This window comes from Sciurus carolinensis, chromosome 11, assembly GCF_902686445.1.
Source record: "Sciurus carolinensis chromosome 11, mSciCar1.2, whole genome shotgun sequence".
NCBI classification, from domain to species: Eukaryota; Metazoa; Chordata; class Mammalia; order Rodentia; family Sciuridae; genus Sciurus; species Sciurus carolinensis.
In genome coordinates, this window is record NC_062223.1 from 100557315 (window position 1) to 100578201 (window position 20887).

The 20887-nt window shown below is 36.9% G+C and overlaps 1 protein-coding gene across 1 annotated transcript in view; it reads left to right on the forward strand.

Annotated features, from left to right (window-relative positions):
- Cntn5 (contactin 5) overlaps positions 1-20887 on the forward strand; it is a 1239665-nt gene that overhangs the window by 720345 nt on the left and 498433 nt on the right. Inside the window, exons 6-7 of the mRNA XM_047518061.1 lie at positions 16928-17051; positions 17181-17356. Coding sequence (XP_047374017.1) covers positions 16928-17051; positions 17181-17356 — 300 coding nt within the window. The remainder of the gene's footprint in view (positions 1-16927; positions 17052-17180; positions 17357-20887) is intronic.

Genomic DNA, 20887 nt, shown 5'->3' on the forward strand with positions numbered 1-20887 from the left:
GTTTACCTATTGTGAATTGAGCTGCTATAAACCGTGATGTGACCTGCATCACTGTAGTATGCTGATTTTAAGTCCTTTGGATATCAATCAAGTAGTAGGATAGCTGGATCAAATGCTGGTCCCATTCCAGGTTTTCTGAGGAATCTCCATACTGCTTTCCATAGTCATTGCACCAATTTGCAGTCCCAAAAGCAATGCATGAGTGTACCTTTTCCCCCACATCCTTGCCAACACTTATTGTTGCTTGTATTCTTGATAATTACCATTTTGATTGGAATGAGATGAAATCTTAGTTTTGACTTGCATATCTTTAATTACTAGAGATGATGAACATTTTTTCATATGTCTGTTGATTGTATTTCTTCTTTGAAATGTCTGTTCAGTTCCTTAGCCCGTTTATTGATTATGTTCTTTGTTTTTTGTGTGTGTTTTTTTCGAGTTCTTTATGTATCCTGGAGATTAGTGCTATATATAAGTTGTGTGTGGTAAAGATTTTCTCTCATTCTGAAGGATCTCTCTTCATGTTATTGATTGTTCCCTTTGCTGAGAAGAAACTTTTTAGTTTGACTCCATCCCATTTATTGGTTCTTGATTTTACTGTTTTTTGTGCTTTAGAAATCTGGTTAAGGATGTCAGTACCTACGCTGATATGGTGGAGATTTGGTCCCAATTTTTTTCTATTAAGTGCAGGGTCTCTGTTCTAATGCCTAAGTCTTTAATCCAGTTTGAGTTGATTTTTGTTCAGGGTGAGAGATAGAGTTTTAATTTCATTTTGCTACATGTGGATTTCCAGTTTTCCCAGCACCATCTATTGAACAGGCTACCTGTAAACCAATGATACAGAATAGAAGACACAGAGACAAACCCACAAAGATAGAGTTGTCTCATACCTCTACATTTTCTATAGAGAATTCTCCTCACAATGTAATATTTCCAAAGTTTAATCCATTTCATCTATTTTCATTTTCTGTGTCATCTTGTAGTCATCCCCACAGCTTGGTACATTTTTCTAGGTAATCAATCTCTATATTTAGTCAAGATTTGTTTATATACTCTTCTTTGTTCTCCTTAATATTTTTAACAAAACCCACTTTTTTGTTTTATTTATTACATTAACAGATGCTGAGAGAAAGAAGGAAATGCTTTAAGCAGAAGAAAAATCCAACTTACCTATTTTACTTAATAGTTTATATTAAATGTATTATGATTTATTCATTCTATTCAAAATTCTGAAATATTTAAGACATAAAGGAAATTTTGTGAAAATGTCATGACTATATTGGCTTTATTAAATTTAATGTTTTATCTAATTTGCTTTAGTATATTTTTGCACAAAATTTAATTGAAAGTTTCTGAATTCCTTATTCAGATTATGTCTCCCCTTTTAGTCTTATAGGAACCATTATATGAATTTTGCTACTCGCCTGAATGGAATGATATTGTTACTATTCTAATTTGTCTATAAAATTTATGTACTAACCTTTAACATAAATTTTACTGAGTTTGTCATTCATGATCTACCTTTTCGGGATCAATATTATATCACTGACCTTTATCTTGATATTTTTAGTTCTAAGTTCATTTTATATCCTACATGTCTCATCACTGTATGACTATACTAAAATAAATTTATTTCTTTTTGATGAGTATTTAGGTTGTTTCTAATTTTCTGTTGTTGGAGCATCAAATGACTGTTCTTTTGCATTTCTTGTTGACAACTATGCTATGTGCATTTTAGAAGTGCTATTTTTTATATTAAACTATAGATACAATTGCAACTTTTTAATATTATATTGCTTTAAGTGATTCTGTAAGTGTTCCCATTTCTTTATGTTGTTACCAACATACAATATTTTTTTGCCAAAACTGAATGTGATATGTTGTTTTTTGGTTTTATTTTGCATTTCCTTGTCTAGTAAGTTTAAAATTATATTATGTACATATCAAACATTCTGTTTCTTCTATTTGTTGCTTATTCATATATGTTGAATGTTTTTTCTATTAGAACATTTATATAATTAGTAAAATTCATTATAACTATCTTCTCTAAGCTTTTACCTTGACTTTTTACCATGCCAATCGTGTCTTTTGTTGAACAGAACTTTTAATTTCAACATAATCAGAAATAGCAATATTTTCCTTTGTAGTCTCTGCTTTTTGTATCTTAAATTCAAACCTTTTCTTACTTTGATGTTTAATTTGTTTCTTACTTGAAACTTGGATTTTTTTGTTTAGGTATTTGAATAACTTAAAGTAGTTTTTGCATATAATATTAATGGCAATATCATTTTTTCTATTTTCAGATTACTGTTTATTGACTAAGATAAACTACTGTTTTGTAAAACAATCTCTATCATGTTTTCAAACATATTTTAAGTTCTTTAATAATAAAGTTTATTATTTGACATGTTTTTTTAGATTTATTCCTAGATATCATCAGTTTTATTCTCCTAGGAAACAGTAACACAGTAAACATAGTTGACTATAGTCTGGATCTGTTAAATCTGGTATCTAAAGTCCCATGATTCCGTTTCTGTTGCCTGATATTTCTGTTAGCTATTACCCATATGGTCTTGTCCTGTATTATATGGTGGATGCTGCATTAGAGAAAATTACTTGTAAAAGTAGGTAGCTATGTGGTTATGGAAGAAACAAAAACTGAGAAGCAAAAAAATGAAAACAAAAACAGGAAACATTTGTTTATCATTAGCCAGTGTCTCCACATTTTTTTCTTTCTTTAGGACATTTTTCATTTTCCCATGCCTCCTGTTGGTTAGATCCAGTTTCACATTTGATTTTCTCTCTGCTGTTTTGGATTTGATTTATCATATGAATTTTTTTTTTTTTTTTTTTTTTTTGGTACCAGGGATTGAACCCAAGGGTGCTTAACCCCTGAGCACCATCCCCAGTCCTTTTTTATAATTTATTTAGAGACAGGGTCTCACTAAGTTGCTTAGGGTCTCATAAAAATGCTGAGACTGGTTTTGTACTTGGGATCCTCCTGCCTCAATCTCCCAAGCTACTGGAATTACGGGTGCTTGCCACTGCCTGGCATGCCTATTCTTTTAGATATTATTATCAATTTTTTTTTTTTGGTGATTATCATTTGTGTACTTAACTAGGAAATTTCCCAAGTATAAAGCTTATGACTTTATTTTTCCAACATGCCATATTTGCATGCTTTACATCTTATTGCTTTTGCTTATATTAATTTTACCTTTTATTAACAAAAGCTGTTAAAGAAATATTTAATATTTATATTTTCACTTTTTAGTATCTATAGTCATCTTTCCTTCTTTCTTTTTTCACTTTTTTTTCTTGATGAAGCATATCTTTTAAAACCAAGAACAAGACTGCGGTATAGTCTTTGTATGTTTGAATATACCTTTATATTGCCTTTACTCTTAAGTGATAGATATCTAACAGAGTGTAAAATTTGAAGCTGACAGTTATTTTCCCTGAATAGTTATATTCTTTTACCAAGTAAGAAGTTTGTTATAAATCTAATTGTCATTCCTTTGCAAATGGATTCTCTAATGCAAGTTATTTCTTGTCTAATTCTTGATGTTTTGCATATTTACTATGTAGTTTCTAAAAGTGGACTTCTCTTTATCTTCCCAGTACTAGTGAAGTAATCTGGAAGGAAAGATAACATGTTTCTCTTCAAATGAGCACAATTCTACTCTTTCCTTCAAACATTCCTTCTGCACTAAATATTTCATTTTTTCCCTTTACTAATTATTTCTAGCAGGTTGGAGATCTGTAATGTATATAATTTTGCATATCAGATATATAAAATTTTCCTCTCCATATCCTTTAACTATCTTTAAATTTCTTTAATAAAACTTCGGAAGTTTTAATACAACTTTTAATACACTTTAAATTTCTAAGTTGCATCTCAGGGAGAAACTTTATTCAGCTATATTTCTTTTTCAAACATTGTTCCCAATTCTTCTTTATATTTACTTATTCTTCATTTCTACCCCTTTTATTGTAATCCACTCCTTTATATATGTCTTTTGCGTGTCCTAATCATATTTATTTTCCTGTCTTGAATAAGGTGAGGTTTTAAATTATATTTTATCTGGAGTTAATTGTCATTCCTATAATTTTTTGTTCTTATTGAGCTTGATTTGCAACACTAGAATTTCTTATCTATATTGGGATTATGGTTTATTTTTCATATATCTATGGGGTGGACACATTTTTAACTTGTTTTATTTCTCCCTTTGTCCTCTGTGCTTACCTCTTATGTTTAACTGATTTGTGGTCACTGCCACCTGGTCCCTGGTACTTCTAGATAAGAATAAATTTAATGGCATTTCTGAAGCACCTGCCCCACTTCAGAATACTGAGATTCAGTAACTAAGCCCAGGAACAACTTGACTTAATTCCTAGTCAGGAAGCCATTTCAGCTTGCTTTCATCTTCCTGAGTACACACCATTTCATGTACTTGTAGTCTCATGTATTCAGTTTTAGAAATGGGCACAGACACAAAAAGCACATTGAAATCTATTGTAGTTATCATGCCAGAGGTATGCACATGATTCTGTGAGAGTATAGAGGAGGGCATCAAATATAACCTGTGTTGTATGATCGGGAGAAACTACACTGAGAAAGTGATACTGGATCTAAAATACATTGAATGTAGAAGTACATTCCAGATAGAACCAATAATATGTTCAAAGACACAGTGACCAGCAGGAACACAATGCCTTGTGTTTAGGAAACTGTCTACAATATGCTTGTAGCAAAGCATGAATGACTGTAATAAAAACATAGAGTTATACTCATTAAAAGGTCTAAAATTTTTATCCAAGTTAACAGAAAATCTCTATTAAGCCATGGAATCCTCTCACCAGTAATTGCCTGAGAGACCTCTGAACATCCGACTTAAAATAATAATAATAACACTCACTTCCATGGCAATAGAGAAGTAAAAACTGTGTCAGTAGGAAGCTATCACACTTTGAAAAAGATATGATTGCACGAAAGAAAGCTGAAACAACTGGGATAAAAAGAAGATAATCTGTCTCCCTTGTGTACTATTGAAGACTCTCCATATGGGTTTATTTGGTCAAAGCAGAAAGTGTGTACATTGGTTCTTCTAAGTATTGTTAGAAGTGATTCTTATATCAGACATGATAGGCTGATATTTCCCCAGATTATATTACTAATATGCTTAGGACACATTACGTGAATAAGGTAGGCAGGACCATAGGATTTTATATGATTGCCTCCAAATAAAAGCTAACTGGCAGACAGAATTGGTTGGGTCCTGGCATCAGGCATAATATTTGTGAAAAATGAGCACAGAGATAGGTTATTAAGAGAATTTAAGTCTGATATGGCAGTTTTAGAATCCAGAGAGATAAGTTAATGTCAGGTAATGATCTAGGAAAACAATTAAAAACAATATCATCCCACTCCAAGAAGCAAGGTTTTCCTAGACAACCTAGCTATAGGAGTCTCAGAATAGTTGATATTTAAAATGTTTCTGCAGGAAGGGAGTTAGTATCCAGGAAGCCTATTAATAAGTGGAAGAGATTTCAGAAGGAGTCAGAGCCAGATACTAACTTGATCCTAGCACAACACTCTACAAAGGATGTATTGTCTCTGACAAAGCAATAAACTAGTACTCCAGGAAGCACCATTTGAAGAAAGGCACATGGGCCTCTGCAGTTGAAATTCACAGGAGCTTCATCTTTCTGTTCAGGAATCTCTTGTAGGAGATTACTGCCTGCACCCAGATAAACTTAGGTAGCTAAAATTATTTTTGGTTCTTTGCTGTAGTTGAGTGATTTGCTCAAGGTGTGACACCATCTCCTCAGAAATGTTTCTGAAATTTGTGGGAATAGTCTGGTTGTCTCAATGATTAAGAGGTGTTACATGAATTTAGAGAGGGGACACCAAGAAAGTTAAGTGAACAATACCCACTCACAGGATTTTTGAATGTGGTGCCAAACATTCTCATGAGTGAAAAATTTCTTCTTTAAATTATTTGAAAAAAGAATCCAACTGGTATTATGTTCTATGCAAGGTATTTTTAAATATAATGAATGTCCATGCAAAAACTAAATTATAACAAGATTATATTTAACTTTGTTTAGAGCCTTACCAAGATTCAGTGACTACTTGGAAAATCACATAACTCAACACCAATGCAGTTCATGACCTTTGAGTAACCAGCACAACATACTGCAATCTTTTCAATCGTTTCACATTTGTAGTGGTTGCATTCATGAGTTTTCATTAAAACACAAGAAAAATTCTTGATTTCTTTAGGAATTCTATTATATACTGGTTCTTGATAGTTTTTATATAATTAGATACTATTATTGATAAAATATTTTCCTTTATCCTTTTATTGATTTTCAAAACATTTTACTTTACATGGAAGTATGTTAGAATATTAATGCCTTCTAATAGAAGAAAGGGAGAGCATAAAATATTATTAAGTGAACTTGAGAACTACTAGATGAATGTACAGAACTGTTTCCTCGATTCTATATTGTTCTTCTGGGCTTGTTAGGATACTAGACTAGAGTGGATGGGATTGTTACTAAGGCTTTGGGATAAAAGAGAAAATGAGATATAGTAAAAACATGTTCAGTTTATGTGATTTTTATATGATTGCCTCCAAATACATGGATACAGATTGTGATTTTTTTATTTATAAGTGTTGTTTAAGTATCTCCAGTTGATGCTATTCTCTGATTGCTGGCTAACTTCTACAGTCAGGTTATCTTACCCAACATTTAGATGATCCTACAGCATATCCTGTTTTTCTGATGTAAAGTTTAGGAGAGGTAGTTGGATCTGAATGAGAACAAGATACATTCCATGCTTGTATAATTATGTCAGAATGGGATTCTACTTTCATGTATATCAGTTGCCTTTCTTATAGGTTTCCTGCCAGTTTTATCTGAAGACCTATCTTCCTCTAACTAGATGTTTGAACCCTCATTAGCTGTGTGCTTTCCCTTTGAAGGGTGAGACCATTACCTCTAAGATCCAAATACAGAAGCTGATGATGCCACATGTGTTTCACTAGGGGGACAAAAAAATTGTTCTTCATGTTATAAGGAGACCAGGATTTGCTGATTTGAAAAAGTCTCAAAGGAAGAGGAATGAGTGGGCATGGTTTTCATTGTGACTGGTAACAGGTACAGCTGGGTTTCTATGTGGACTGGGGTTTGTATGGTGAGAACTTGTCCCTCAGAGTCATGGGAGGAGGTTCTCCGCTTATCAGCTTGTCCTGAGGTGAGGCAAAAGTGAAAAAGCAACTGGTTGGAGTTAAAAAGTTGTCCATAGTCAGACAGCAGATACGGAATCACACTCTTAATCAGGTGAATTTATAGTAAGAGTAAATCACACAAAAACACAAAACAAACTAGGCGAGGTGGCACACACCTGTAATCCCAGAGGCTGGGGATGTTGAGGTAGGAGGAGGATATTCAGGTTCAAAGTCAGCCTCAGCAAAAACTAGGTGCTAAGAAACTTAGTGAGGCTCTGTCTCTAAATAAAATACAAAATAGGGCTGCAGATGTGGCTCAGTGTTTCAGTGCCCCTGAGTTCAATCCCAAGTACCCAAACAAACAAAACAAAACAAAACAAGAATCACAGTACTCATAAACAAAAAGGAGAAGTACAAATAGTGTCAGTAATTGTAGTGGTAGTGGTATCAAGAGTTTAACAGTCCTAGATCTGTTTTCCAGGTTGCAATTTGTTTGCCATATACATTTAGTTAATTGTTTTCAATCTTAGTTTTATTTGTGAAGTAGGAACCATAATTCTTGACCTTGACAATGGTTGTTGAGTTAATAATATGTTGCATTACAGTATGCAGCATAATACCTGGCATATAGTAGTAATACCTCAAGTAAATTATATTATTAATTATAATTTATTGAGTGCTTGTGATATAGAAGGAATTTATAAATTTTTATATTTGTATCCACAATAATAGGTAAGATAGGTATTATTAACCATAATTAATAAAAGCATAACAGATAAGCAAAAAAGTGATACAAGGTTAGAAAATGATAGTACTAGAGTTTGAATCAAAGTGCATCTTATTCTAAAACTCAAGAGTTTTATTATTCAAAGATTTAGTATATACTTATAACATGTTAATTTATGCAACATGTAAGTTATAATTTTAATTTGTAGGACCAGAAAAATTTTTTTCACAACTAGATTGTGCTCTTTGTTAGAAAAGATTTAATGTATTTTCCTAAATTTTTATAAATTTGTTATCATGCAAGAGCAAATACAAAATTGTAACATTAATTTTCTCTACTTATTTATCAAATAACTTATTCCCTTTTTTATGTGTTTAGAATATTAGGTGTACTATTTTTTCATTGCCTCAACAATAGGATACATAGTATGTTTAAAGAAAGCAAATCAGTTTACTCTGAGCCTCTACTTTTAAAAATGGGGTTTACATCTTTTCTACTAATTGTTTTAAAGCCAATTTGCCTAGAACATTCCTTCTTATATTTCTTTCCTAATATTTTCATGTTATCTCTGAGCATGTAAACCCAAAGTACAGATTTTGGAATATGTCTGGAACTCAGTTATCTAAGGCAGTATTTCCAAGGAGGGTGATTTTGACCCCAGGAGAAATTTAACACTGTTTGGAGACATTTTCAGTTTTGCATATTTGAGTACGGTGGTTCTAGAATCTAGTATGTAGAGACTAGGAATTCTGGTATACATCATGAACTCTATAGCACAGCCTCTATTACCAAGGAATTCACCCTAAACTCAGTTGTGCTGAGATTGAGAAATCTTGATCTGAAGCTACCTTGTTATCAAATTCATAATTTATAAAGATAAAGCAAAAATTTTATTTTTTGCAAGGCAAGGTGGTGCATGCCTGAAATCCCAGCATCTTGGGAGGTTGAGGCAGAAGGATCCCAATTTCAAAGTTGGCCTCAGCAACTTGGAAAAAAACCCTAAGCAACTTAGCAAGACCCTGCCTCAAAAAAAAAAAAAAAAAAAAAAAAAAAAAAGGACTGGGGATATTGCTCAGTGGTTAAGCACCTTAGGTTCAATTCTTCATACCAAAAAGAGAAAAAGGTTTTACTTTTCCCAAATTCGCAATTCAGAATGAATTCTGAATGCACACGAAGCCCTAGACTTCCACAGAGCTGCAAACTTGAGATGCCCTACTCCCATTCTCAACACCGTGTTTGCCTATCACTTTTCCAGAAGAATTATAAAACTCAAGTCCAGGCTGTCATTTGAGGTCCATTTTTATCCTTACTTTTTCTATGAAATTTTTATTACTTTCAAATTATCTTTACCATAGGATTTTTTTGACTATGAAATAACTAAAATCTCATACCTGGAACATAAGAGGAAATACACTTAAGCGCTCTTTCCACTCTTCCCCTTTCTTCCTTATACCTTTTCTCCTCTGACCTCCTTACTGAGTACATGAATCTATTGATTGAACAATTAATGATTAAAGTTTTGACATATTAATCCATTTATATGACCTTTTTTGAGGACATGTCTCATTCCTTGAAAATATATTTATTTGCATTACATTATTTTTGTTAGGGGCAGTAATGCAGCTCAACTTGAGCAGTCGCGGCAGTAGCCACCACTGTGTGCTCCTGAGATGTAAGGGGCAGTTGTGGCTCACCGATAGCTCCCAGAAAAAAAATGCTCCATAGGCACGAGATCTCACGCAAGAGACTTTATTTATGCGGACGATCAGCATGTCCACTCAGGACGAAAAGAAGGGGCAAAAGAGAAAGATGGCGTATGGCTTCTCCTAGATATTGGAATCTCGCGGGCTGGAAGGAACCAATCGCGGAGGAGAATTCTTGCAGGCTGACTGATGAACCAATAACATGTTAGGACGTAACATGGGAAGCAGGAAAATGGCGACAGCGTAAGCCGGAAATTCCTGTAACGGGAGAGGCGGGCAGCTTTATACATTACATTCCCCCATTTCCTTTTTTATAAAAATATATTTTTTTGGGTACATGGATGAAGGTCAGTCTTCTGTAATTACTTCCTGCTGAGTGTGGATGTACAGCCGATTCAAGGGAGAGATATCATTGTGGCAGGGAGAGTTGGGGATTTGATAGTTCCTCTGTGGGCACACCTGTAGCCAGGCTCCGACTTTTGTGAGATCCTGATATTTTCTGTAATACAAGCTGATTAGTTGACATGGAAGTAAAAGGGGGCTCCCCTTTTCAGCTGGCATTCTATTGGAAAAAAAAATTCAGTGGTTAGGAAAATTACAAACAGGAATCCAGTCCTCATGGCTGGGTGTGGTTGTCTGGTGTTTCAGTCATCTGGCTCCCAATTTCTGGAATGGGAGAAAGGGTGGAGGGTTTTATGATCTTCAGTCTGAGATAAAGGGGTCCCACAGGAGTGACTGAGTATCAGTTGGAATAAGCCTGTGGATTAGGAGCTGGAGAGGGGTTAGTGAACCAAAAATAGAGCTTAACCCGAAAAATGTGCAGCCATCCTGGTAGATTTTGTACCTTGACAGCTGTTGGCATGGCCAAGATCACTGTATGGGTTCCCTGCCACTTGGGAGATAGAGGGATTATAGTTTCCTAAGGAGGAGAAATAATAACTTGGTCTCCAATTTTAAGAGGTTGGGTAAGGAGGCCAGATAAAGGTTTAGGTAGGGTGGAGTCAGCATAACCCCATAGAAATGCTTGAATGTGATTTAGGAAAGGAATGGATATTTGAGAAGGAAGAAGGGAAAGAAGGGGCACTATCCCAGGGGGCAGGATGGGACAACCGTACATTAACTCAAAAGGGGAAATATTAGTTGGTTTCTTTGGGAGTGAGCGAAGATGCAGAAGAGCAAGGGGCAGGAGGTGAAGTTCTAAAGAAAACTCGGTTAAAACATTTTTAAGAGTTCGGTTTGCTCTTTCTACTTTGCCTGATGACTTTGGGTGAAAGGGAATGTGGACATGCCAAGGGACCCCGAGAACCTTGGCAAGTTGTTGGGTGACTTGGGAAATGAATTCAGGTCCATTATCTGACTGGAAGGAAGTAGGTACTCCAAAGCAAGGAATGATTTCATGAAGGATGAAGGTAGAGACAGTTATTGCCCTTTTGTTGGAGGTGGGGATGGCTTCAATCCATCCCAAGAAGGTGTCTATCATAACCAATAGGTATTTAGATTTTCTTACTGTGGGCATGTGAGTGAAATCAAGTTGCCAGTCTACCCCTGGAATGGTGCCACAGGCTTGGTGAGTTGGAAAAATGGGGGGCCTGACAGCTGTAGGATTTGTTCACAGGCAGACTTCACATGAGGAAGAGAGTTCCTTCAGAAATGAGATATCAGAGGAGGACAGTTGCAGATGAGTTTTAGCAAATTGTAAGAGTGAAGAAAGTTTGGGGTGAAACAGACGATGGAGATAGGAAAGTATTTCCCTGTTGAGGGGTGGTGGAGGCAAAGGATCATGGAGACCCATAATAGGGGCTGGCATGGATGAGAGGGCAGCCCTTTTAGCCTCCTCATCTGCCTTGTTATTACCTGAAGAGATGAATGATTGATGTGTTTGATGGGCTCTGCAATGTACAATTCCTATAGTTGCTGGGAGGCAAACAGTCTCAAGGAGCTGTAGAATGTAACTAGAGTTGGTGATGGAGTTTCCTTTTGTAATAAGAAGGCCTCTCTCTTTCCAGATAGCAGCATGAGAGAGGATAATGTGAAAAGCATATTTGGAGTCGGTGTAGACTGCGAGGGATTGTCCCTTTGAGAGGGTGAATGTGTGGGTAAGGGCAATTAGTTCTGCCTGTTGATTGGTGGTGTTGTTGGGTAGTGGTCCTGACTCTATTACCTTTTTAAGAGAGACAATGGCATATTCAGCTCGTCGAATCCCTTTATGGAGAAAAGAGCTTCCGTCAGTGAACCACATGAAAATAGGGTTGCATAGAGCTCCTTCCTGTATGTTAGAGGGGCAGGAAAGTAACTCCTCCAGGGTATCAAGGCAGCTATGGGTTGCAGAAGCATGTATGTTGGAAGGTAGGGATAAGAGGGTGGCTGGATTTAAAGGAGAGCATGTTTTAAAGGAAATGGAAGAGTCCTCAATAAGAGCAATTTGTAAGGCTAACACCTGACAGGGTGGTAGCGTTTGCAGACCTTTATAAGTAAGAAGCTTAGACAGATGATGAGGTGAGAGCACTTCAGTGGGAGCCCCAAAAGAGAGTTTCTTTGATTCCTGAATTAAGACAAATGCTGCTGCTAATACTCTAAGACATGGCGCCCAGCCCCTTATAGTGGGGTCTAACCTCTTTGACAGGTATGCTATTGGTCCAAAAGTGGGACCAAACATGTGTCCTAAGACCCCCAGGGCAAACCCACTTTTCTCAGAGACAAACAGGTAGAATAGTTTGGTTAAGTCAGGGAGGTGTAGGGCTGGGGCTTGAAGAAGGGCTTTCCTTAAGATCTGGAAAGGGGCTTTCACTGTGTTGAGAGGTTCAGTGGGAGTACCCTTTGAAGCCTCATATAGGGGAGCTGCCAGGATGGAAAAATTGGGGACCCAGGATCATAAATATCCTGCTAATCCCAAAAAGGAAAGGATTTCTTCTTTGGTGGATGAAGTGGGCATGTCCTGTATTAATGCTTTTCTCTCTACAGTGATGGCCTTAAGTCCAGGTGAGAGGCTGACACCTACGTAAACAACCTGAGGCTGGGAAAGTTGCACTTTTGCTGGAGAAACCCTGTAACCCCCGTCAGCCAGAAAGTTTAAAAGCTTAATTGTGTCCCTTTGGGAGTCCTCAAGAGAGGGACTACATAGAAGAAGATCATCAACATACTGTAAGAGAAAGGAGGAAACGAATGTGAGAGAGGCAAGATCCTGAGATAACGTTTGGCCAAAGAGATGGGGGCTGTCTCGGAAACCCTGTGGGAGAACTGTCCAGGTCAGCTGAGAAGAAACTTGAGTGAAAGGGTCAGTCCAAGTAAAAGCAAAGAGATCCTGTGAATCAGGGTGAAGTGGGACAGTAAAAAATGCATCCTTCAAATCTCGCACTGAAAAGTATGTGGTGGAAGAAGGGATAGAAGATAGCAGGGTGTAAGGATTGGATACAATGGGAAAGATGGGGACCACTGCTGAGTTAATGATGTGGAGGTCTTGCACTAGATGGTAAGATCCATTAGGTTTCCTGACAGCCAGGATGGAGTGTTATAAGGTGAGTTGGCAGGGTGCAGGAAACCTTTCTGCCTTAAATCCTGGATGATTGGTTGAAGTCCTATAAGGCTCCTCGGGGAAGTGGATATTGCGCCTGGGCTGGGTAGGATGTTGGGTCCTTTAGATGAATGAATACAGGTGAGCATTTAGCTACAGAGGATGTATGAGTGTCCCAGACCTTGGGGTCAACCAGGGAGGGAGGAAGAGGATATGAGAATTCTATTTGAGTTGTATATTCCTGTAGAGTCATAAGGAGAGGAATAGCAGAGGAGTCTTGGCTAAGGCACATGGTGGGTGAGAAGGAAATAGAGGCACCCAATTTGGTTAGGCTGTCCCTTCTCAGAAGGGGAATGGGACATGAAGGAATTATTAAAAAGGAATGAGTAAAACCAATTTGTCCTATATGGCAGCTTATTGGAGGGGTTTGTAAGGAGTTATCTGGTTTTCCCTCTACCCCGACAATAGAGGATTTGGCTGGGGAAGTGGGTCCCCAAGACTCCCGCAGCACTGAGAAGGTGGCTCCAGTGTCTATAAGGAAAGGGATCTGCCTGCCTGCCACTGTAAGGGTCACCTGGGGCTCCTGAGTAGTGATGGTCATCCAGTGCAGAAATCCCGGGCCCCTTCATTCATCCATTCCCAATCCCAGCAAGTCGCCAGAAGGAGGGGCCAAGGATGACCTGGTACTTCTCTGAGCACCAGGGCAATTCATTACCCAGTGTCCCGGTTGGTGGCATCTTGGACAAGGACTTGGGGGCTGCCAGGGGTTGGGGCAGGCTCGTGCCCAGTGGCCCTCTTGCCCGCACTTGAGGCATGAGCTTGGAGGTCTTCTGGGAGCTTGGGCGCCCCTAGCAGTGGACAGTTGGGCAGGTCTAGCTGACTGAAAGGCTTTGACCAGCATTTGGTATTTTAATTTTTGGTTTTTTTCTTCCCTTCCGTTATAAACCTTGAATGCCACTGCTAGAACCTGTAGCTGTGGGTAAGGGGCCCCCTATCCAACTGCCTCAATTTAACCTTTATGTTGGGTAACTTTGGGAAAAGTAATAAGTCATAAGTAGCTGCTGTCCCTCCAGGGTTTCGGGATCCTGGTTAGTGTACCTGAACTGGCCTCTGTAAGGCGGCTTAGAAATGCTGATGGGTTTTCATCTCTGTTCTGTATTACTTCCTGAAGTTTATCATAGTTAATGGGTTTAATAGTAGCCTTTCGTAGATCTGCAAGATGCAGGTTTGAAACCTATCCCACTGTAGACACCCAGCCTCAGCATTATAGTTCCATAGGGGCTTCCTATATGGTACCGCTTCAGTCCCAATGGGGTGGGTTGGGGTTGATTGATGAATCTCATCTGCACAATTGTGCACCTGTTCCCAGACTCTCCTGCGCTCCTTAGGGGTTAGGGTGTTGGACACGATCATGTAAATGTCATGCCAGGTAAGGTTATAAGACTGGGTAAGGTACTGAAATTCCTTAATGAAGGTTGCAGGGTTGGAGGTGAAGGAACCTAGCCACTTCTCCATTTGAGACAGATCGGACAGTGAAAAGGGGACATGGACTCTGATTACTCCCTCTGCGCCAGCCACCTCCCATAAAGGAGCTAGGACATGTGCACGAGACCGCATGGTGGGAAGACTTGGTGTACTGAGTGGAGGAGTGGAAAGAGAAACAGATTGAACAGGGGCTTCTGCAGTAGGAGGCCTGTAAGGAGATGATTCATCAGCTGGATCAAACTCAGAAGAGAAAGAAGGATTAAAAGGGGGAGGAGAAGCCAAGAGAACGTTTTCAGGTTTTTGAGGAGAGCAGAGATTAGGTTTAGCCTGAAAGAAAGGAAAAACACGAAGGGTAAAAGTCTCTTTCCATTCACCAGGTCGCCCACATATGTACTTAATTATAACTAGTATAATTAGGCATATAATTATACCTAGAATAAAGCTAGAATTTAGGGTGTCATAAATAGACCATTCTGACTTACTATCTAAAGGACAGTTTAGCTCTAATTCAGGGAACAGGTGAAGGTGTTTGAGATTGTTTAATAAACATCTCAGGGGCGAGTTTGCTGGGGTGGAAGTCCTAGATCCCATGGCGAAGACTGAGACCCACCTAGTTAGTGATCAATGGTGTCCCACGACCACGTGCTAGGCAATGAGAAGGTAGAACAATGGTCTGGTCGTCACACAGTACCAGTGTCTACTGGGCATTAGCCGAGAGAGTTTGAGGACCTGGCCAGGATTTCGAGCAAGACAAAAAAATATAAAATGAGCCTCAAACCCTGAGAAAGAATCTCAGCACCATAAAATCAGGAATCCACCCAGCAATTAGGACCAACTATAGGGACCAACCGTAACTTTGAAAGTCATGGTTGGAGGCACCCCCACACCTCGGCAGTCCTGAGAGCCCCGGATATTCAACGGCCGCTTCTCAGATCAGCCAAGATGTGTTTAAGTGGTCAGGGGACCTGCCTAAGGGGAACTCACCAATTTGGAGTCCGGTGTTGCATGCAGAAAACTGGGCGTCCAGGTAAATGGAAGGTGAGCCTCTGTCCGCGGGCGCTGAGGCTATTGGATGGGATTCCGCTTGCTTAGTCAGCAGAAAGACCCATCCCGGGTTTTGGCACCAGATGTAAGGGGCAGTTGTGGCCCGCCAATAGCTCCCAGAAAAAATGCTCCACAGACACGAGATCTCACGCAAGAGACTTTATTTATGAGGACGGCTAATGCATCCGGTCAGGGCGAAAAGAAGGGGCAAAAGAGAGAGATGGCGCATGTTTTCTCCCAGATATTGGAATCTCACAGGCTGGAAGGAACCAATAGCAGAGGAGAATTCTTGCAAGCTGACTGATGAACCAATAGTATGTTAGGACGTAACGTGGGAAGCAGGGAAATGGCGGCAGCATTAGCCGGAAATTCCTGTAACATAAGAGGCGGGCAGAGCGCAGATTGACAGGTGATGGGGAAGCCGGAAATTCCTGTAACGGAAGAGGCAGGCGAAGTGCATATGGACAAGTGGTTGGGAGGCTGACAAAATGGCTGTTCCTGGTGGGCGGGAGAGCGGCTTTATACATTACAATTTTTCCTTATACTCTAGCATCATTAGCACTAAATTGTGCTTGAATGAATGACGAGAAGGAAATATACAAAGGATGCATGTGGACCAGCATGTTCATATTTGTAGCATTCAGTTAGTGACACAGTATTAGTTTATTTTTCTTTGTTGTTATTTTTAAGATAGTAAGAGTTTTACAAACTTTTAGCCTTTTCAAAATGTTTAATCTTTTCTCAGCTCTGCTTTATAAACAAAAAAATATGTTGAAAATACCTATAAATGTTTGAGGTATTTGTTTTTGCATTATGTATATCATGTATATTTTTTTATTAAAATCTTTTTTATTTTTACAGACTACTTTTGGTTCATTGTACGTATATGGGGTACAACTTTCATTTCTATGGTTGTACATGATGTAGATTCACACCATTCATGTAATCATACATATACATAGGGTAATATTGTCTGTTTCATTCTATTATCTTTATTTTTAAATAAATTTCTGGTTGATAAAAATTATTTTTTAGTCTCTGCAATTTACAAAAAACAATGTTGTTATACATTACCTATTATGTTAGTTATACTTTCTTTTGGAAATTTGTTGATTACAAAGAGCAATAATCTTGAATATATATACATAAAATGGAAAGGAGAACAAAGTATCTTGCTATTTGGGGGAATTATAACGTACATCTTTTTTGGTCCTTATAGAAAGTGTGGACTATGGACCAGTGTTTGTACAAGAACCAGATGACATCATTTTTCCTACTGATTCTGATGAGAAGAAGGTAGCATTGAATTGTGAAGTTCGCAGCAACCCAGTTCCCAGTTACAGGTAGATAAACAGTGTTTATCATTTCTCATAAGTCTGAAAATGTTCTCATCAATGAGATACTGAAACTACCAGGGAATATCATAATGTCTTAGATAATTTTTACATAGTTGTCTTCTAATTTTTCCTAAGATGGCTTCGAAATGGAACAGAAATAGATTTGGAAAGTGATTATCGATACAGTTTGATAGATGGCACCTTCATCATAAATAATCCAAATGAAGCAAAGGACTCCGGTCATTATCAATGTTTAGCAACCAACACCTTTGGAAGTATTCTGAGTAGAGAAGCCACACTTCAGTTTGCCTGTGAGTAATGTATATGATTTTTCATATATATGCATATAGGGTGTGCATTTGTAGTTTTGATTTTTAGCTAAATTAAAGCTTAACACTCTAAATTTTAAAACAGTGGTAAAGACCATGGTGAGGATTAAAATTATGCAAACAGTACATTTCTTCCTGAGGTAGTTTGAATTTCCTTGAAATATTTGCTCTCTTTCAAATTAACCTGATATATTAGTCTGGAAGTTTAAAGCCTATGCATTAAAGAAGATAAAGTTTCAGAATTCAAATTTCTTTTGCAATCTGACTTTCTCTACTTGCCAAAATATTTACCTGCTTTTATTATTCAACTCTGTTATAATCACTATTCTCTTCTGAGCATAAGATAACATTCTAAATATTCTGCTTAGAGTTAGGTGACCAAAGAAATACTTCTGAAATGCAACTATTTCAGATTCTTATTATAGGTACTATAAAATTAGTGTGCTACTTTGTGTATTAAACAAAAAGTTCCATATAAAGTTTTGCATATGTATATTTATGTCTAGATATATGTAAAGATAATATATATAGTTTTATGTATATATATATGCACACAGACTGAAGCATATATGTTTATGTGTGGATATATGTTTATACTTATAGATGTATAAGTATATATATTCATGTACCACATAACACTTTAGTTGATGATGAATTGTGTATACGATGGATCTTCTATCACCTTGTGATATCATAGTTTTCTTAGTCTATGCAAGTACACTCTGTGATCCATGATGTTCCATAATGGCAAACTGTCTTATTGATGCATTCTACAGGTTGCCGCATTGTTCAGCAATACATGTATATATTTATGTGTTATGCACACAGACATATATATATATATATACCTACATTTAGAATGTTAACACATAAACATTTAGAAACACATAAACATTCTACTATATATGTTTACATATTAAATATAAATATTTTTCTAATATAGATCTCATACCTAATTAACGAAATATATTAATTTCTTAAAAACTCTTGAAATTATTTCACTTTTGAGGAGGGCTTACACCAAAGTGAAGATAGGCTGCCAGATAAAAACTTTATTATATCATTCCATGGGAAGTAATCCTACTTGAATTTAAATTCTTGAAGATTATAGAGAGGAAAGACCAGTAATATTTGGATTAATATGTGTAATTGTATTGGTTACATTATCATAAAATGGTTTTGGTGTTAAAATTACACCCTGAAGAATGTAATTCTGAATATTCTTACTCACATATCGTTTCTAATTAATATAGAATCCAGACACATTGTTAAAGAAGTGTGAAGAATAAAAAAAAAATTAAAGAGTTGATAATGATTATGGTTTAGAGACTACTGAGCTAGGTCCTAGGAAAATCTAAATATTATCTTTTAACGTAGATGTGAATAAGAACTTCAGTTAGGTGTATTTACAAATTCAAAAAATACCAAAATAGAAACCGAAATACATTCTTTTTATTTTATAAAACAAGATGTAGCTTATCTCAGATCCTAATACTCTTCAGAATGCACCTAGTAACCTACTACACAAAACACAGCCTTTCTAATTACTCCAATGTTCAGCAGAGCAGCCCTTTCATGACAGATACAGAAAGTACAAAGAACATGACATACAAATATTAATTGCTTGTATCATTTTAGTCTATATTATCTGATACAAGTGTATCAATTAGCAGTAGCTTACATATCATTTGTTTTTACTTGAGTAGAAACCAACTATGCCAAGTATTTTCCGCATGCTTTAGAGCAGCAGTCTATTTTCTTCAATGATCAAAATGTCCATTTGACAGTGATTTCCTAGGCTTCCTGTCTTGAACATTGATAGTCATCAAAGACTGGCCCACATCTGGAGCAAACACTCTGGCACCAGGAGTTATAGTTCAGTGACCAGACATGGAAAGCAATATCTTATTTATTCAGTATAAAACTGTCCTCAACTTCTTTTAGGACAGTATTTACATATACTTAAATATATTTACATATATTTAGATCATGGTCGGAAGTACCTGTGCATCCATTGTTTGGGTCTTGTGAACCTGCCCCTGCACTTCCACTCCACCTAACTCAGGGGATACCTTAGATATGCAGAAGAACCCCTGGGTGTTCCTGATTGAAGCAAACAGTTGCTTTCATAGGGATTCTGTTGGATTTACTGCCCTACCTAGACTCAGTCATGTTTATACTTGTAATATTAAAAAATCAAGTCCTTTAAGATTAGCTCCTTTTTAAAATACAAATATGGGTGGTTGAGAGAATGAATGAGGACTTGATGAACTCCCTTTCTTTTATATCTGGGTTGGAATTGTACTGATAGAGTGTTCTGGGAATTGGAGAAATTTGGAGAGTGGGAGAAAAACAAAAAGGGACTTCCAAGAGAGAGTAAGAAGATGCAAAGGTGAACTGAGATTTAGAAACTTGATGGCAATTTTCCTTTATATCATAATTTTCTCAGGTCCTACCTTATAGATAGATATAGATTTACTATTTTTGATAGAAAGCTTAATGCTTGAAGGAATTTTGTGGAGAAATACTCAATACTTTTGACATTTTAAAGCTGAAATCTTTAATCCTTTATATCCATCATTCAATATTTATCTAACAATTTAAATATTTATTATATAACTGGCCTTATGAAACCAAAATATTTAATGAATTTAGATAATTATTATTAATACATATTTAACCACATTTTTCTAAGTGTTAAAATTTTGTTTTTAATAGTACATTTAGTTAAACATAATATTGGGGTTCATTTTGACATAATCATGTATGGAATATAATTTGCTCAACTTCAGTCCCATGTATTTTCTCTTTCCCTCCCCACCTTCCTTCCCATTTTCCCTTCCTCTACTTTACTGGTCTTCCTTCAATTTATTCACAGTTTTTTAAATTGGCGATATATGTGTGTGTGTGTGTATGTGTGTGTGTGTGTGTGTGTGTAATTTACTGTGGTATACTCATATATGTACATAGCATAATTTAGTCAATTTCATTTCACATTACTAACCTTTCTCCATTCCTACTTCCTCCCCTCTATTTCCTTTCTCTACTCCACTGATCTCCCCTCTATTTTTCTATTTTCCTAGGATTCCCCCTGCTTTATTTTCCTTATTTTGGTCTGGCTTTTACATATGAGTGAAAACATTCAACCCTTGACATTGAGTGTGGGTTATTTCACTTAGCATGATGTTCTCTTGTTCCATTCATTTACCAGCAAATGTCATAATTTCCTTCATTCATATATATATATATATATTTTTTTTTTCTTTATGCATGTATCTGTTGATAGGCACCCGGGCTGGTTCCATAAGTTGGCTAATTCAAATTGCACTGCTATAAATATTGATGTGTCCTCCATCACTATAGTATGCTGATTTTAGTTCTTTAGGATAAATACCAAGGAGTGGAATAACTGGATGATATGGTGATTCCATTCCTAGTCTTTACATGGATTCTCCATACTGCTTTCCGGAGGGGTTGTACTGTTGTGCAGTCCCTCCAACAATGTTTGAGTGT